Source organism: Impatiens glandulifera, chromosome 7, assembly GCF_907164915.1.
Source record: "Impatiens glandulifera chromosome 7, dImpGla2.1, whole genome shotgun sequence".
NCBI lineage: Eukaryota > Viridiplantae > Streptophyta > Magnoliopsida > Ericales > Balsaminaceae > Impatiens > Impatiens glandulifera.
In genome coordinates, this window is record NC_061868.1 from 2700713 (window position 1) to 2719437 (window position 18725).

The following is an 18725-nucleotide window of genomic DNA, read 5'->3' on the forward strand; positions in this document are numbered from 1 at the left end:
AATTTAAGTTTTGTAATTGCATATAGCTTCTTCAAAAGATGAACCCAATTTTCAATATTTTTGGATTTTGAGATTTTAAAATTGAAAATTCTTCTTGTAATGGTTAGGAATGGCTGAAAAAGTAATCATCTTTGTAAAGAAATATGAACAACTTCAATCTGCTCATGAATCAATATCAATTCTTTTTCCTCTCTCAGATTTTACCTACTAGTCAAACCCATCAGTTCACTCATTAACTACATCAAACCTACCATTCTCAGATGTAACCTTACTTTGTTTTACTCATTTCAAATTCATTTCTCTTTCCCTGCCTCAATTGATCGGAAGAGAAATGGCAAGCAACGGCAACAGAATCATACAATCCAAACTGGTGGGTATGTTTTAACCAGTTTCCACTTTCTATCTGCAAAACCCATATGTTTAATAAGGATTTCCATTATATCCATGTAGTGAATCTCATAAACATGTCTCATTTGTTTCTTCACTGTCTATATGTTAAAGAATTTTGGGATTTATTATGAAGTTTGCTCGACCTTAATTGGGTATTCCTTTATGGGTTTTGAGTGCTTTAGGTTGATTGTATTAGAGGGGAACTAGTAATATTGATGCTAAGAATTAGGGTTTACACTTGAAGAAAGTATGAGAAATCAGATAAGGGGATGAGTGACCTAGAAAAGGGTTGATGAAAGACAGACATTTCACTATTTATTCATAGTATTAGTATAACATAACACAAAAGAAAAGAAAACTATAAACAAAGTAGGAAACTTTCGCTATGCTGTCTAAAAACGATGTTTTTCTTTTTTCGTATATTGGGTCCACTCTAAAACTCATTCGGGTCACCAAAACTCTAACATATAGGGTATTTTCCTTTATATATGGTATAATCTTCTACATGTTAGTTCACTAGTCTTCTTCTATATTCTATTTGTGAGATGTTGGTTCTCAATAGGAGTTGACATAATATCCTTATTATCATCTGTTTGTTTATGGAACTAGAAGAGTAGGAGATTCTTTGATAATGAAAGATTATAGTGTAATATACAAATTATGTTTTAGAATATGATTTAAATTATGGTGTAATTTTTTCTACTTCATTTGATGATTTTTCATTATCATGTGGTTTCAGATCCGATAGCAAATCTCCTGCTTTATTATTAGTATTTGACTTAGTTAGCTTCTTTAATGGCCTCATATCTTTGATTATTGCTGATTCTATAATTAAACTGTTCTTGAATCATTTCAACTGACTAGCTTTTTTTGAAACTATACCATATATATATAGGTGCTTCTTGGGGATATGGGAACTGGGAAGACTAGTATGGTCCTAAGATTTGTTAAGGGTCAATTTTTTGATCATCAGGTTAAGTTTTCAATCAATCTCTCAAATTCTTCTTCTTGGTCAGCAAGATTCATGTTTTTTTTTTCTCAACTTCATGCAGGAGCCAACTATAGGAGCTGCCTTCTTCACTCAGATACTGTCATTACCTGAAGTAACAGTGAAGTTTGATATATGGGACACGGCTGGGCAAGAGCGTTACCACAGCTTGGTTCCCATGTACTATCGTGGTGCATCGGCTGCTGTAGTTGTGTATGACATCTCAAGCGCGGTATATTTATCTATTGAACGAAGAACTCAATATGGTTTTCTTTTAAGGATTGAGCTACATTAAAATTTGTTGGTTTTGGAAAATGTCCATTTTGTGGCATCTTGGTGTATCTCATTTTATTATAGACACTATTCCTATGGTTAACTTTTGGTCTCGTTTTTCTTACAGGACACGTTTGAACGAGCCAAAAAATGGGTCCAAGAATTGAAAAGACAAGGTGGGAAGATGCTAAAAGATGATCAAAATTTCATTTTTATTATTATATGGCTTTTATTACCACACAGAAATGAATTTGCCCCTTTTTTATTGGATTTTGTCGTGCAAGGAAACACCAATTTGGTGATGGCATTGGTGGGAAACAAGTCGGACCTTGAACCACATAGAAGAGAGGTAGAGTTTGAGGTATAAATCCGCTATAGAGAAAAAATTACCTTTTTTTTTTTTTTTAAACCAGTTTATTCTTTTGTTTCATTTGTTTTTTGGTTCATCTTTTTTCGGGTATTCGTGTTTGCAGGAAGGTGATGAATTCTCCCAAGAGAATGAAATGTTGTTCATCGAAACATCAGCTAGAACTTCTCTGAACATCAACGAGCTTTTCTACGAAGTTGGTGAGTGTTGATGATCGATAATGCTCTTAGTTCCTATTTTTCCTTTGAATCTGTAACTCTCATCTTGAATTTTGTTTTTCTGGCAGCTAAGAGATTGGGAAAGACTACTGCTTCACCCGAGCCGATTGGACTAATGAAACTGCACAAGGAACCGCAAAAGAAAACAACGTTATTTTGTTGTTCTGTAGTATGATTGAATCGCTTTACTATATTATGTCTACCGTCTAAGAACTCAACTTTTGTTTTTTGATTGGTAAGACTTTGTTTAAAATGTAAATATATACACCAATTAATTAGAATTATTTTCTTAAATTTACATCATCATTCAAAAATATAAATCATATGTTACAATTTAAAGCAATGATGTATTTTCATTCTTGTTTGATGTTGAGCTGATTTTTTTCTTAGTAATTCTGCTGGGGTTTCTTAAGGTCTTTTTTTATTCATGTCAATTGTCACATAGACCTTGACAATTGACTTGGGGTGTATGAAAACAATTTATTATTTTTTTGGTTTATTATTATATTATGTGCCAGTGCAACTAGTGTGTAAATTATAGACCAAGAGCTTGTTTAATCTTGGTTTTTTTAGGATTTAGTTGGGTTTTATTAAAATAAATTTGTTGGATAAGAAGATTGAGTTATTTTGAGATTTGTTAAGATAAATAAATCATTAAAATATATTTTTATTTATTTAAAATTTAAATTATAATATAGTGATGTGGGATAATTTTTTAAAAAAAAACTTAAAATAAATTCAAAATAATCCAAAATCAAATTTAAGCTTTAAGTGGTTTTTAAATTTTGTACAAAGAAATTTTTTTATCAAATCATTATTATTTTAATTATTAGAACACTTAATTCATAAAATAAAATATTAAATTTGATTAAGTATAACTTCAACGATGACCATTATAATTCTCGATTTTCAATATAAAAAAATTATCTCCCAATCTTTTATTCAATTTTATCCGGTTTGACGGAATGTAGTAAAAAGAAATCTCCAAAAGAGAATTAGGGATGATAATGAGGCGGTTGACGAGAAATGTATTTATCATACTCGCCCTTTTTTTCATAATACCATCTCCGTCCTGTTCGGCTTTGTTAGATTTCGATGAATCCCCGCATGACACCATTAGTAAAATGTTTTTTAAAAAATAAAAAAATTAAAAAATAATATTATATAAACAAATTTTTTAATATAATATATGGTAATATATTGAAATTTTATATTATTATAAAGAAATAAATTTATAATTCTTAAAAAAATATAGTGAATAAATAAATATATTTAATTATGTTTTATAGTGTTCGGGGCATAATCGGGGTGAGATCGGGACGGGTCGAGATGAGAAATACAAATACCATCTCCGCACATCCCCTTTCGATTTGGGGAAAAAACGTCTCAAATGGGACCATTCGGTTTTTTCGGGACGGTTTTAAATTGTCATTTTTAAATAGCACGTGACGAGAATAGTAAATGCGTTCCACCATAATTTCATATTTGCATTTAGAATTATTATTTTTCTTAAATTTAAAATAATATGAAATTTTACTTAATTAAAGTAAAAAGAACATTGGTTAACCTAACAATATAATATGTTTACTTTGTTCATAGAATAAACTTTAATAAATAAATAAAACTAAAGTAAAATGGAATAAAAAAAAACTAATCTAGTAATTTCTAATTTGATTAGTTTGGTTTAGCTTATTTGTTAAGCATCCTAATTTCATATACTAATGACATTTAAGAATAATTTGAATAATCTTATAAATTTATTTTTCTTAATAATAAGAAGAATAATAAGTTAAGCTGAATAAATTAAGTTGTATATTAAGCCCAAAAGTGGTGTAATTAAATATGATTTTGAGAATCGTTAGGTTCTTTTGCCTCTCTGTAAAGGTCAAAAAGCTTATTTGGCTTATCTCTCACTTCTTCAAGATGAAGATGATGATGATGATGATGATGAAGAAGAACGAATATGGCAATAGATATCTTTTCTCATCACTGAACTCGTAAGCATACGATCCGATCTTGATTCTCTGCGTTTTTTCTGTGAATTCATCCACCGTACGTACTTGAGAAGATCTTCGTTAAAACCGCCATTGCTGTGATTCGTCTGCAGTTGAGTTGAGGTACAAGAATGGGATGTACTCAATCGAAGATCGATAACGAAGAAACAGTAACTCGATGTAAGGAACGGAAGTTATTTATGAAAGATGCAGTCGCCGCTCGGAACGCTTTCGCCGCCGCTCATGCCGGTTACACCTTCGCACTTAAGAACGCTGGAGCCGCGCTCAGCGATTATTCACAAGGTGAGGCTCAGCAACCGCAATTCGCACCAACGCTCATTGACCCTGTCTTACCTCCTGCTCCTCAGCCGCCGTTTGAGTCTATACTTGCTCCTCCTCCACTCCCTGATTTTCCTCTTCAACGTGCTGCTAGTATGCCTGAAAATTTCTCACATAAACCTGATCTGAAGCACACGGATCCGATAATCGAGGAGGAAGAAGAAGAGGAGGAGGATGAGGATGAAGAAGAGGAGATGGAAAACGAGAATCATGACTTGAAGAGAAGAACTTCTAATAGAAAGAAAGAATCATTCGGTAGAGGAACTGATAGCGAGGGTTTACCGCCGCCGCCACTACCTAGAACTCCGCCACAAGATAATCGGTCTTCACTACCACCGGAGGAAGAGTGGGACTTCTTCTTTCCTCCCATGGAGAATGTGCCTGGGGCTAATTTGGCTGATCTCGACGAGGCAAGGATGCAAAGGGCGGACATGGAAAGGAAAATGTATGAAGAAAGGAAGAAGGCGGAACTTGTGGAAGACAAGAGCAAAACTGGAGGAGGAAGAAGAAACATGATGAATCAGGAGCCCGAACCGTCTGAGAAAACTAATGAGCTTCCACCACAGCCGCCGCCTCCAGCAGCGGCGAAGCCTGCCAAGAAAGTGAAGCAACCAGTTCCTTCTTCCGATAACAGAAGAGGTGGAAAGGTCTCTTTTAATTTGATTAAGATATTCAGTGACTTAGATGATTTATTTCTCAAGGCATCACAAAGTGCTAGTGATGTTTCTAAGATGCTTGAAGCAAATCGATTGCACTTCCATTCTAATTTCGCGGGTAATCAAGGTATTCAAAGCTCCATCATCCACACTTTAAGCCCCAAGTCATTACAACTTGTTTGCTAATGCACTGTTTGTTACTTGCAGGACATATTGATCACTCTGCACGGGTTATGCGTGTAATCACTTGGAATAAATCTTTCAAAGGATTGCCAAATAATGCTGATGATGGTAAAGATGATGACATAGAATCAGAAGAACTTGAAACTCATGCAACTGTATTGGATAAGATGTTAGCTTGGGAGAAAAAACTTTACGATGAAGTGAAGGTACTACATATCACATTCTTCATCTTCCATTATTGATATTCATTATTCAATTGTGTGCAGAGTTTTCATATTGTGTATATTCTCAAATAACATGAATCAAACTTGTTTTGCTTCATAAACTTGCATCAAAGGCTTGTTTTGTTTCCTGAAATTTCATGGGGCTTGCTTTATAAAGTGCATAGTAAGAACTTAAGACGGTGAGATATAAAGTCAGTCACTTTTTAAAGTTCAGGAAGCTAAGTGAGCCTTTAATGCAAGTCCATTGAACAACATGAACTTCTTTCTAATACTCGGTGCTCATTTCCTGGTTAACTTTGTTAAGTTCTTGCTTTACACTTCATAAAGAGAACAATATCTCAACAAAGGGTTGGGAATCGGGATTAAGGAGTCACAACAATTGCATAAAATGATTTAAGAAACAAAATGAGCTTGTCTCCCCCCAAAAATGGTAGGAATTCTTATTGGGAAAGTGATTTTGATTTATGAACTTGCATCAAAAGTTTGCATTTTGTTTTCCCAGCTTCTAAAAATGGCTCAATTTACTTCTCGCTGTCATTTTGATTTAAGAACTCAGAATTTTTTTCTTGTTAAGCAAAGTCTGACATTTTCATATTGATTGGGGGTGTAAAAAAAGGCAGGAGAGCAGATGAAGCTCGACTATCAAAAGAAGGTTGCTTCGCTTAATAAACTAAAGAAACACAATGCTAGTATAGACACATTAGAGAGGACTAAAGCAGCTGTCAGCCATCTTCACACAAGATATATAGTCGATATGCAATCCATGGATTCCACAGTTTCTGAAATAAACCGCTTACGTGATCACCAGTTATATCCCAAACTCGTTCAACTTGTCGACGGGTACTAACTGTTTCCCTTTATCTAGTCTCTTTTTGTCTTTGCTTCCTAAAGTAGTCTTATTCGGAAAAAAAAAACTGCTGCAGTATGGCTACAATGTGGCAGACTATGTACACATACCACACCGAGCAACACAATATCGCATCAGCCCTCAAGTTCGTTGACATGTCACAATCCCTAAAAGAAACGAGCGCCCACCACCACGAGCGAACTATCCAACTCCACGTCGTAATACAAGAATGGCAACTTCAGTTCGAGAAGCTAATCAAACACCAAAAAGACTATGTAAAATCCCTTAACAGCTGGCTAAAACCGAATCTCATACCCATCGATAACAACCTCAAGGAGAAAGTCTCGTCACCTTCCCGACCCCAAAACCCGCCAATCCACGACCTTCTACAAAACTGGAACGATTTCCTCGGGAAGCTTCCCGACGAGCTGGCGAGAACTTCCATAGCCAACTTTGCAGCAGTTATACAGACGATCGTGCATAGTCAGGAAGATGAGTTGAAACTAAGGGCGAGATGTGACGAGACAATTAAGGAGATTAACCGTAAAACAAGGCAGTTTGAGGATTGGTATAGAAAGTACGTACAACGTAGGGTTCCGCCAGAAGAGGATGAGGTTGAGAGGGCGGCAGCGGAGAAGGAGTTGGTGGATGAGAAGAAGTTGGCGGTGGAGACGGTTCAAAAGAGGTTGGAGGTGGAGGAGGAGAGTTATAGGCAGCAATGTGTTCAGGTTAGGGAGAAATCTTTGACGAGTTTGAAGACAGCTCTTCCGGAGCTCTTTAGGGTTTTGTCTGAATTCTCAAACGCGTGTTCAGAGATGTTCTCGAGGCTCAAGTTTTTCACTGAAAGACAAGGTAATAATGCTAGAACTTGAGTTTGTTGTGAGATTGTCATATATGTATGATAGTGTATTATTGTGCATGTATGGTTGAGAAGAAAAAAAAACAAAAAAACTTGTTGTATTTATTTAATATGACATCTTTATGATTTGTTGATTTTTGAGAAATCCAGGTATTATGGTTTTAGTGATTTCAATTATATTATTGTCATTTGCATCATTGAAAATAGGCTTAGGTCTAAGATTCTATGATTAATTTGAAGAATAAACCCATAAAGTTGTGGGGGAAATTCTCTAGTACTAATAATACAAAACATCAATTGGATTATTGGGAGTATGGTGTTACTGGTTCGGTTTATCTGTTTCCTCTTGTTCGGGATCTTCTTCTTGCTCTTGTTTCTTTTCTTCATCTTCCTCGTCTTCTTCGGGTGGATCAGTTGGAAGTGGTAGTGGTAATGGTGGAATATATCTGGCCTTCTACCAGGTTTTGGTCTATTCCATTCCTGCATTTTGTTTTTTTTGTCATAAACCAAAACATTTACCATTAGTAAGTCCAATAAGTGCAAAAATATGCAATATCTCTAGCCATTAGTAAGTCCAATAAGTGCGAAAATAGTCAATATCCCGAGCATTAAAGAGGTCAAGAGGTTCATGGTTCGAGCTCGTCCCGATTAAATTGGTTGAGGTTCATGGTTTGAGCTAAATTGGTTGAACCACGATTAAAAATAAATAAAAATTGAAACCCTAAGTCTAAAGAGGCATTCCTCCTCCATAGTTTATAGGTTTTTGCAGTTAGCAAAGAACAATTGAGGTAGATAACAATCTAAAACTGAATCATAATTTCATTGCATTGCATTGCATTCAGTATAGAATCTCTACTAGTTTGATTTGAAAAAGATGATTCTTACGATGGGGAAATCGAGAGGAGAACGACGAGTCATCTTCTCCTCATCTGGAGCCATGCGAACAATCTGAGACTTCCGTCGGCGATTTGTGAAGAACGTTAATTGTTGAAACGGTTTTATTCTGATTTGGCAAGGCAAGGAATAATTCACTATTGACGGCGAGGAGAAAGGAAGCTGCGCCGCCGCCGACGACGAAGAAGGGGGAAAAGTGAGACGGAGAAGAAAGCCATGGCATAATTCACAGTCGCTTCTTTCTAACGTGTTTCCTCTCCACCAAATCTTCTTCTTATGGGCGGACGCAAACCGCCTTACCTGAACCGGATAGACGTCACTCGAGCCGGATATAACTCCTATCAATATTTTCTAAACAATTTAAATTTATTCAAGAAACAAATAATGATTTACAAAATGTAAAATTATTGTACATTTTAAATTGGTCTTTATGCATTTGTTATGTTTAAAATTGATCATTACTTATTCATTCTATTTAAATTTATACCCCAAATGTTTAAAACTATTTAAATTCTACCGCGTACGTTTTAATTCGTCTTTTGATAACGCATATGATATACCCTAGGAATGACAATGTGACGGTTTAGGGAGTAGCATCCTCATCCCATTTCCGATCGTTGGTCTAGGCAATTTTAAATATAAATCATCCCCGCTAATCGGGGACGGAGTTTCTATGCGGTGCATTCGTTTAAACTTAAAATATGAATGATAATATTAAATTGTAATTTATTATTGATATAAGATTATAACTGAAAAATTAGACAATAATTTTGTTATTCATTCGTCTTAAAATTATCACTAAATGTTAAATAAAAAAAACATGTCTAATAATTATATAATTAAAATATAATAAATATATAAAATATTTGAATCATTAACTGGAAAAGACATTAACATTACAATTTGGGAGTCAAATAAATATAATTTATTTTATTTTTATTTTTAAAATAAATTATATATATTAAAAATAATGAAAATGTTTGAGGAAAACAATAAAAACATGACAAAAAAAAATAATAAAAAATATAAATTAAAGAATAATTTTTTTTTCTTAATAGGTTATCGAACTCGTAAGTTCTTGAATAGAATGATTCACTCTCCGACAGACTCTACCGGCTTTCTGAATATCATAAACATCATAATAATATAACATTATGAATGATACGCATTAGACGATTATAATCATTATAAATTTAACGATTTCTCTTAAATTAGATAGTGCACCAAAAAAAATTGGGATGATAACTCAATCATGGAGGTTTTGGGTATCACCCAATGAATCTAAGTGATACTCCATAAAAAAAGTTTCAGATATTAATCACTACCCTCGACAATACAAAAATGAGTAAGTTGTCAATTTTGATTTAAATTAGTTATAAGAGTATTCAATTTTTGAGCATACATTAAGAATTATTCATACTTTAATTTATGTTTTTCATTTTGTACATTTCAAAATAACTTAAATATTTCAAACAAAAATAAATATACAATGAATAATTTCAAATAAAATTTTGTACAAAGAAGTATTTAAAACCAAATTAAATAGCAACTAAAAAAACCAAACAGAACCCTAGTGGTCCATTACTTGAACCCATTTGATCTTCATTATTGAATTATGGATCCCAATTGGGGAATTAAAACCTACCATTGTTGAAGATCCAATGATCTTAAATGTAACTGCACTAGCCCATATTTGAACACTCATTCAATCTTCTTGTCTTGATTCTTCTTCATAGAATTCAAAACCTTTCTCTCTCCAATCCTTTCTTCAGATACGAACGAATCCCACACGACGTACAATTTTCAACCTTTTCTTCATTGTCACTGATGATCAAAGGAACAGTTCTAGCCAGATTGTACTGATTTTGGACTGGTAGAGAAGAAGAAGAAGACGAAGGAGATATACGTCGATTCAAGCCTTTTTGTAACTAATTCAAGAGACAAACAAACCGTCACATTTCAAGGATCTATAATTTGTAAAGCATCCGAGTTTTGTTGAGAGATGAACACAATGGGAAGACATCAATCAAACCACCAGAGATCTGGATCATCTACGGCGCATCATCAGCGACAATACTCTGAAAACTTCTTAGACTCTTCCAACGACAGATGGCTTCAATCGGCGGGACTTCAACATCTTCAGTCTTCGAATTCTCCTACTATTGGTTCACTTCAGGTTCCAATCTCTAACCAAACATCATCATCCATCTAATCATATTGCATCAGAAATGATTGAACTCTCGATTTTTTAGGACTTCGGTTACTATGGCGCTGGCAGTGGCAGTGGCAGTTCGAGAATTTACAGGAATCCGCAGAGGACTTACAGCGGAGGGAGTGATCTTTTTCAGGAACCGCCTTCCACACCTCCTAGAAATTCGGGACTATCGAGTCAGAGAAAGAACGGGGATGATCCAGAATCTCCGAATGAATTTAGTCCAGGATTACTAGATCTACATTCATTTGATACCGAGCTGCTTCCTGAGGTCTGGCCTCTGTATTCCAAAACATAGATTTTGATTACCTATCTGTATTTTGCTTCAAAAATCTCAACATGTGAAACTCAATCAGTTTTTGAATGAATTACGCTTGTTTTAGTTTGATCGTTATTGAATTTGATGATTTTTGTCCATATTTGACTTGCTTTGAAAATGACACCCACGCATCTTTGTAGGTTTAGTAGAAGTTGTAATCATGTTTATCACAACTCTCAGAATTACTGAGAAAATGACAGCCACCCATCTTTGTAGGTTTTAGTAGAAGTTTTAATCATGTTTATCACAATGTTTTAAAGTTCATAGAATGGTCATTCATCCCATCCCAAACTCTTACTGAGAAAATGACAGTCACCCACCTTTGTAGGTTTAGTAGAAGTTTTAATCATGTTTATCATAATGTTTTAAAAGTCTTAGAACAGTCATTCATCCCAAACTCTCAGAATTAGTAAGCAGTTCAGTTATTCACACACATTAACCTTTTGATCTTATGATATTGTTTATTTTGCTTGTCTGCAGATGCCTTCATTGGGCCTTTATGATGTCCCCTCTCTGTATCGCTCTGTACGGGGACAAAGCTTTGATGATGCTGAATCATATATGGTTAATAACAGCAAACCGTCAATGAGGGCTCGTGCTGCACCAGAGAACATTGTTTATAAAAGCTTTGCTGTAGATAAAGATAAAGGAAGTAATGTTGCCAAAATTAAAGTTGTGGTATGTTTGTCACCAAAATTTCAATTCCATTCTAATCACTCTTCTAAATATAGGGATTGAATTGTAACCCACTTTCAGTTATGGCTAAACAAATGTAACATTAGTCTAATTGCTATTGCAGGTGCGAAAAAGACCCTTAAACAAGAAGGAGCTAGCTAAGAATGAGGAGGATATTGTAACCATAGAGTCACGTTCCAATTCTTTGACAGTTCACGAGACTAAGCTCAAGGTTGGTGTACACTGTCATCAACTATTTGACTACATAAACCATGTGGCATCAATTGGTTCAAAGATTTTTATGCTTGCATTGCTCTTTATACTTCAATTTATTGTTTATGTTTTCAATTGCTTCTATAATGGTGTGTGAAAATTTCCACGAACAATTGTCTGGAGCTGCTGAGTTGAAAAGGCCTTGTGTTTCAGGTTGACCTGACAGAATATATGGAAAAACATGAATTTGTTTATGATGCTGTGCTGAATGAAGAAGTTTCAAATGATGAAGTAAGTGCTGGATAAAACAAAAACTAGAATGACAATCAAATCATTATTACTTTGTTCTTTTTTCCTACTTAAATTAACTTTGTCAGATTTTTTTTTTTTTCAACAAATTTAATTTCATTGCTCAAACGACAAAAGGCTATTGCCAAACACAACTTACCGAAACAGTCCAAAACATGAAAGAACATTTCTTTAGTCCTTTGAGAGATCCCAAGGCAGTAGTCAAATGTTCTCGACCATTCTTAAGTTGTGTTTGGTAATAGTCATTATTACTTTGATCTTCATTGTAGAGAATTCTTAACATTTCATTTATTCTCACCAGGTTTATCGTGAAACTGTGGAGCCCATAGTTCCTATAATTTTTCAGCGAACAAAAGCAACTTGTTTTGCTTATGGTCAAACAGGTATGCTTCCATTTTAAACAATCTCGCAACAATTCCCTTGTGTCTCTGTTTTCTCCCTTTTATTTGAAAATATTTTATTTACGTGGTCTCTTTCAAACTACCATTTGTTTCATTGGATCTGTGTATCTTCTCTCAGAGGGGAGCAAAAGGAACTTGTTTATGCAGTTATTATACCATCTACATAATGTTTTGATCTACTATTTCAATTCATCTAATAATAGGATTTTAGGGAAACGGGTACTGAATATATCTTGACTCGATCATAGTATCATGGCCAAAATGAACTCCTTCCATAAATCAATGTTTATAAGTATGACTAGAGTTGTCACTTGTCACCATATCCGTTTTTCTTTTTCTCTTGGTTTTTCTTAAATCAATCTCGTGATTTTGATAAAAACTGAAAAATAATTGTTGAGTACTAATTTAAGTATTGAATGAGTTAAATATGTTAAAAATAATTGTTGAATAAACTAGATGAAAATATTTAAATTTTAGGTAATTATTTGATGAGAAATGATAGAGAGCGGGAAAATAATTACAGGAAAATGTAGGGAAATGATGTGTCATCCCTTGAGTGGATTGAAAATCTGAAAAGTCTCTCTCCTATTAAATTTTCTATTCACTCAAGGGATGACACATCATTTCCCTACATTTTCTTGTCCTTATTTTCTCGCTCTCGGTCATTTCTCTTATTTGATATGTAAGTTGATTTGATTAAATGTGAAACTAATGTCGGAAAAGTAATTAAATATTATTTTATCCGACGTAAGTAAATTAATTTATATGGTTAAAGTTGTGTTTTGGATGTTCTTACTAAATTACCAAATCAAGTGATAGTTTATAGCTTAATTTGAGATAAATCTAAATAATTAAATAATTTATAACTTAATTTAAATAAAAAACTTAATTATTTAGTTGTGTTATCAAATATTCTCTCTTCTTGCTATCAGGTAGTGGAAAAACCTTTACCATGAAGCCTTTGCCTCTTAAAGCATCCCGAGATATTCTGAGGCTAATGCACCATACTTACAGGAATCAAGGCTTTCATCTATTTTTCAGTTTCTTTGAAATATATGGTGGAAAACTTTATGATCTCCTTAATGACAGGAAGTTAGTTTTCAACTTTATGTCTGCTTAGTAACTCTTTTGAGTCGTAAGTTTCTTATGAAATATAAAATCCTTATGCAGAAAGCTTTGCATGAGGGAGGATGGGAAGCAACAAGTTTGCATTGTTGGTTTGCAAGAGCACAAAGTATCTGATGTGGAGACAATCAAGGATTTCATTGAGAGAGGAAACGCAACAAGAAGTACGGGCACAACAGGTGCAAATGAGGAGTCGTCAAGATCACATGCTATACTTCAGCTTGCAGTTAAGAGGTCTGTTGAAGGAAATGAGTCTAAGCCACCTAGATTGGTCGGAAAACTGTCTTTCATAGATCTTGCTGGAAGTGAACGTGGTGCTGATACAACTGACAATGATAAACAGACGAGGTCAGTACCCGTAAAAATATGTCACTGGAATTTTCTTTCTTGTGTTTGTTTGTAGCATATGGCTAAAATATTTCCCCTGAAATGAATATGGGGATAGTATCTCTTTGATACTGAAATTTACCTTTAGTAAAAGTAATTTAGAAACCTATTTCTCATGAATGTTTTTCTGTTTTTTATTTTATCTTGTGTGAATAAGATATAATAAGCCTATTTGGAAACTGAAATTTTGTCACAATAATGATCCCATTGAAAAATCTTAAATTTAAAACTGTAAGTGATTTTGTTTTGTATATAATGATCAACTAATTTTTGGATGATCCAGATTGTAGTTTGTGTTTTTTGTTGCTTCATTGCTATACAATTTTAGATCATGATCTAAATTATAGTATAATTTTTACTTTATTCGGTGTAAAGATTTTTCTTTAATCATGATTTTTCACAAACATTTGTATTATAAACATAAAAAAATGTTGATTTTTCAGATCACCTTTTTATAACAAAACAGGTCAAAATAAGAGTATATGTTTCTTAAGCGAAAGCTCTCAGATTCCACCCTTGGCATGTTTCATATCAAAACAGTTTCATTAGTTATATAATCAAAAGTCGTAGAATACTTTTGTGTTTACTCTTCTTCTTTTTTCTCTTTCGTGAAATGAACTTGGTAGAGTGTGTAATGGGTAAATAATGATTTCATTACTCGGGACTAATTGTTGTTATAATGTTCTCACATATTGTGCAGATTGGAAGGTGCCGAGATCAACAAAAGCTTGCTTGCACTAAAGGAATGTATAAGAGCACTTGACAATGATCAAAATCATATCCCTTTCAGAGGAAGTAAACTAACTGAAGTCCTCAGGGATTCATTCGTAGGAGATTCTAGAACTGTCATGATTTCCTGCATCTCTCCTAATTACGGTTCCTGTGAACACACTCTCAACACCTTACGATATGCTGATCGGTACTTTTCTTCACCCCACCCGACAAGTTTTTTGTAATCATTGTAGCTTCTCTCATTGTGTGTATGTTTCTATCATTTAGGGTGAAGAGCCTTTCAAAAGGTAATAATTCCAAGAAAGAGACAACAGTGAATGTTAAGGAATCAATCATCGCTCCACCTCTTTCGTCGGTTTACCCCTCTGGATCATCCTACGACGATACATGGTCCGAACAAGTTCATCGTAGGGAAGTGTATAATGCTTCTCAAGATTTTCAAGAACCATCATGGATGAAGAACGTGAAAGTTGAGTCATCAAATGTTTCAAATATAGAAGATAATAGAATTACAAGGAAAGTCAATAACAACAATACGAAAGTGAAAGATGTGAAGAGAGTTGACCCGGAGATATGTTATGATAATGGGGAGGATGAGTTGAATGCTCTATTAAAGGTACGAATTTGATGCTTGTTTCTCGTAGTTAGTTGTCACAACGATCATATTGGAAACAATATATTATTTTTGGATAATTATTTTCTAGATTATTATGATTTCTAACAAACATAACAAATTTGCATCAGGAGGAGGAGGATCTCGTGAATGCCCATCGTAAGCAAGTGGAGGAAGCGATGGATATAGTTAGAGAGGTTAGATTTCGTGCCATTGCGTTTTTCTGATTTGTATAACAACAATTTTAACTATAATCAGACGAATAATTTGGTTCCAATTGTTGTTGCAGGAAATGAACCTTTTGGTGGAAGCAGATAAACCGGGGAATCAGTTGGATGACTACATATCAAGACTAAACGCTATATTATCGCAGAAAGCTGCTGGTGTTTTACAACTACAAAACCGATTGGCTCGTTTTCAGAAACGTTTGAAGGAGCATAATGTGTTGGGTTCATCGGGGTACTAGGCGGTTTTCAAACAAATATTGGTTGTAAGTAGAGAGTATAATATGAAATATGATGATATAGTCAATTATTTGATTTGTGTTGTGTTTGTGGGATATTTTTTTAAGGATAATGTAACAAACTAGGGTGGTAAATCAGGGAAATTGGATGAAATGACCCCCCAAATAAGGCTATTTGCATCCGTGGTCACCAGATAATTGAAATTGATCTGGTGACCACTTAATTTTTTTTGGACGAAATTACCCTTTTCGCGTAACGCGAAGGGACTTCGCGTTTCGCGAAGTGAGACTCTGTGAAAAGTCCAGAATACCCTTACTATATAATAAAATCCGGCCATCTTTTTTCATTTCTTTTCTTCTTCTTCTCTCTCTTCCCTTCCTCTTTTCTCCTCCTTCTCTCTAATCTCGCCGGCGACGGAGTTCAACGGCGGCACTCAATGAGCTCCACGACGAGCACAAGCACTGTAACAATTGGTAAGTTTATGTATTTCAAGTTTATTGTTGTTCATTTATGCATTTTCGAATCACTGCGTTGTTTAGGGTTTCATCTGATGATACTTCCCGTTTCGCGAAGTACTTCCCGTTTCGCTAAGTACTTCCCGTTTCGCTAAGTACTTCCCGTTTCGCTAAGTACTCTTCCATCTCAGTCAGATCCGTTGTCTCCAGGGCAGTCTTTATCTCGATCAAGGTGTTCTTCCTGTTGGAATGATAGACTAACAACCTTGGGCGTAGAGGATCATTAAGCTCATTCTTTCTAGCAAATTTAGGAACAAAACCTTTGATGACCTCATATGTCCACACTTGAAATGCCAGTGCAAACCCATAAATGTTATAAGCAAAAGGAGCATAAGGATCAGTAGTACTCTTCTTCTTCTTCTTATAATATGTGTGACTGAGATGTCTCATGTTCTTGTTCAAACCCTTGAGGGTGGCTCTAAAGGTCACTTTCCCCCAAGGAAATCGGAGGAAACTTTCCTCGTCTTCGACCATGTGGAGGATTTTGGCAAATACCACCCTCCTTGGGTCAAATGAAAATAGGTACAGGCAAATCAAGCATACCAGCCCCATCTTCCAGGCATCTCCTTATCTCTACATCTCAAAAAAGCAGTCTCCAAGTCTTGCATTACTACACTCGACTTCCCTTTAAAATATTTTACCAACAGAGGTGGACAACCTCGGCATTCTTCTTCGTTCACCTCAGGAAACCTTCCGAAGTTTAGGCCCGTCACCAAGGCGTACTCTTTCATACCAAACACAAGTTCTTGCCCATTGATATTGAAAGTAATCTCCTTGGAGGTTGAGGTTACCCTCCTAAGCAACATGTGATGTACAATAGTTCCTGAGAACTGCAACACTGGGGCAGAGACTATATATCGGAATTGGGTATTGTACACCTTCTCCACAAGATCCATTTCCTCAAACTTCGTTACAATCTTCTTAAGGCAGAGGGCGCTTTTCCAAGAAATCCGTCCAGGGAAATCAGGAACGGTGGTTTCTGCCATCTACAAAAGGAACAACAACAAAAATGTAAGATCATATACATAGACCACATCAAACGTTAAGTACTTAACGAAGCGTTAAGTACTTAACGAAGCGTTAAGTACTTAACGAAGCGTTAAGTACTTAACGAAGCGTTAAGTACTTAACGAAGCGTTAAGTACTTAGCGAAGCGTTAAGTACTTAACGAAGCGTTAAGTACTTAGCGAAGCGTTAAGTACTTCGCGAATCCCTAAACCAGAAACAATAACCAACAACCAGAAACAAACATGCAAATATAATGCAATAATCAATAACCAGAAACAAACATTAAACGCTAAACCTAACCAAATAAACTGAAACAGCCAAAACCCTAAAACTAAACATGCAAATATGAAAACCCATAACCAAAAAAAGACATGCAACAACCAAAATAAAACTAACCTGAGATTTATGGGGAATAAATGATAGAGAGGGAGGACACGAGGGGGACGGGAAGATCGGCCTTGTCAATGTGTTCTTCAGTGAGACGGTTGTAGAGAGAGAGGAATCGAGAGGATAGAAGAGGGAAACAAATGAATGTCCAAATGTTTTATTTTTTAAAATATATGGTATGGCGCGTGCATATACGCGCGCCTCTTCGTCTTCCTACGCGCGCGTGCCGAAGCGTTAAGTACTTAACGCTTCGTTAAGTACTTAACGAAGCGTTAAGTACTTAGCGAAGCGTTAAGTATTTAACGAAGCGTTAAGTACTTAACGCTTCGTTAAGTACTTAACGCTTCGCTAAGTACTTAACGCTTCGTTAAGTAACTAGCAGAAACGATATCATCTGCAAATATCATCACAGCCAAAAGAACAATCAATAAGATGAACCAATATGAACTAATAAACCAATATATGAACAAATATGAACATATATGAACAAATATAACCCAATATGAACAAATATGATTCAATATGAACAAATATCACCAAAAAGAACATATTTAGGGTTAGGGTTTCATTAAGAAATACAAATAAGAACATAAATCTGTTATACAAACATAGATTCGGGGATTAGGTTTCTTATCTTGTAGATTTCATTCATAATAGTCGAAGTCGCCGGAGTTTACGCCGCCGGCGACAAAATCCGGAGGAAAGAAAGGAGGAGAGAGAAAGAAAATGAGAGAAATGAAAAAATTTGAGTATATATATCAAGACTGTTTCACTTCGCGAAACGCGAACTCCCTTCGCGTTACGCGAAAAAGGTAAAATCGTCAAAAAAAAAATAAGTGATCATCAGATCAAAAATTATTAAACATTACCACGGATGCAAATAGCCTCATTTGGGGGGTCATTTCATCCAATTTCCCGTAAATCATCATCCTTTACATTGCTGCTGTGTAATACTGTTTAATTTTAAAATGATATATTTATTTATTTTGAAATGATGAAATCATTTCATTAATCCATTTTTTTTGTTTTTTAAAAATCTATCAAAATGAAGAAAACATTTATATTATTTAACCTAATGAATATTTATTTATTTTTATTATTATTTTTGTTTTAAATATGAAAAAATAATTTAT

The 18725-nt window shown here is 34.7% G+C and overlaps 4 protein-coding genes across 4 annotated transcripts; 3 read left to right on the forward strand and 1 right to left on the reverse strand.

Moving 5' to 3' along the window:
- The first annotated feature begins 133 nt into the window (after positions 1-133).
- LOC124944921 (ras-related protein RHN1-like) lies at positions 134-4209 on the forward strand. Its single transcript, XM_047485269.1, has 8 exons — positions 134-370; positions 1286-1363; positions 1443-1610; positions 1779-1827; positions 1936-2012; positions 2125-2218; positions 2305-2405; positions 4099-4209. The coding sequence occupies exons 1-8, from the start codon at positions 332-334 to the stop codon at positions 4207-4209; spliced, it is 717 nt and encodes a 238-aa protein (XP_047341225.1). The 5' UTR covers positions 134-331.
- LOC124944862 (protein ALTERED PHOSPHATE STARVATION RESPONSE 1-like) lies at positions 4131-7506 on the forward strand. The gene is made up of 4 exons (XM_047485209.1): positions 4131-5352; positions 5433-5614; positions 6249-6472; positions 6556-7506. The coding sequence occupies exons 1-4, from the start codon at positions 4362-4364 to the stop codon at positions 7349-7351; spliced, it is 2193 nt and encodes a 730-aa protein (XP_047341165.1). The 5' UTR covers positions 4131-4361; the 3' UTR covers positions 7352-7506.
- A 41-nt stretch (positions 7507-7547) lies between these two features.
- LOC124944864 (protein PERCC1-like) lies at positions 7548-8554 on the reverse strand. The gene is given in 3 exon segments (XM_047485211.1): positions 7548-7776; positions 7779-7818; positions 8224-8554. Coding segments are annotated over 3 exon segments (213 nt in total). The 5' UTR covers positions 8278-8554; the 3' UTR covers positions 7548-7657.
- A 1349-nt stretch (positions 8555-9903) lies between these two features.
- Positions 9904-15813, forward strand: LOC124944863 (kinesin-like protein KIN-13B). The gene is made up of 12 exons (XM_047485210.1): positions 9904-10408; positions 10485-10715; positions 11244-11441; positions 11563-11670; positions 11865-11942; positions 12262-12343; positions 13294-13453; positions 13532-13834; positions 14574-14792; positions 14873-15221; positions 15350-15415; positions 15508-15813. The coding sequence occupies exons 1-12, from the start codon at positions 10235-10237 to the stop codon at positions 15682-15684; spliced, it is 2145 nt and encodes a 714-aa protein (XP_047341166.1). The 5' UTR covers positions 9904-10234; the 3' UTR covers positions 15685-15813.
- Positions 15814-18725: the final 2912 nt, after the last annotated feature.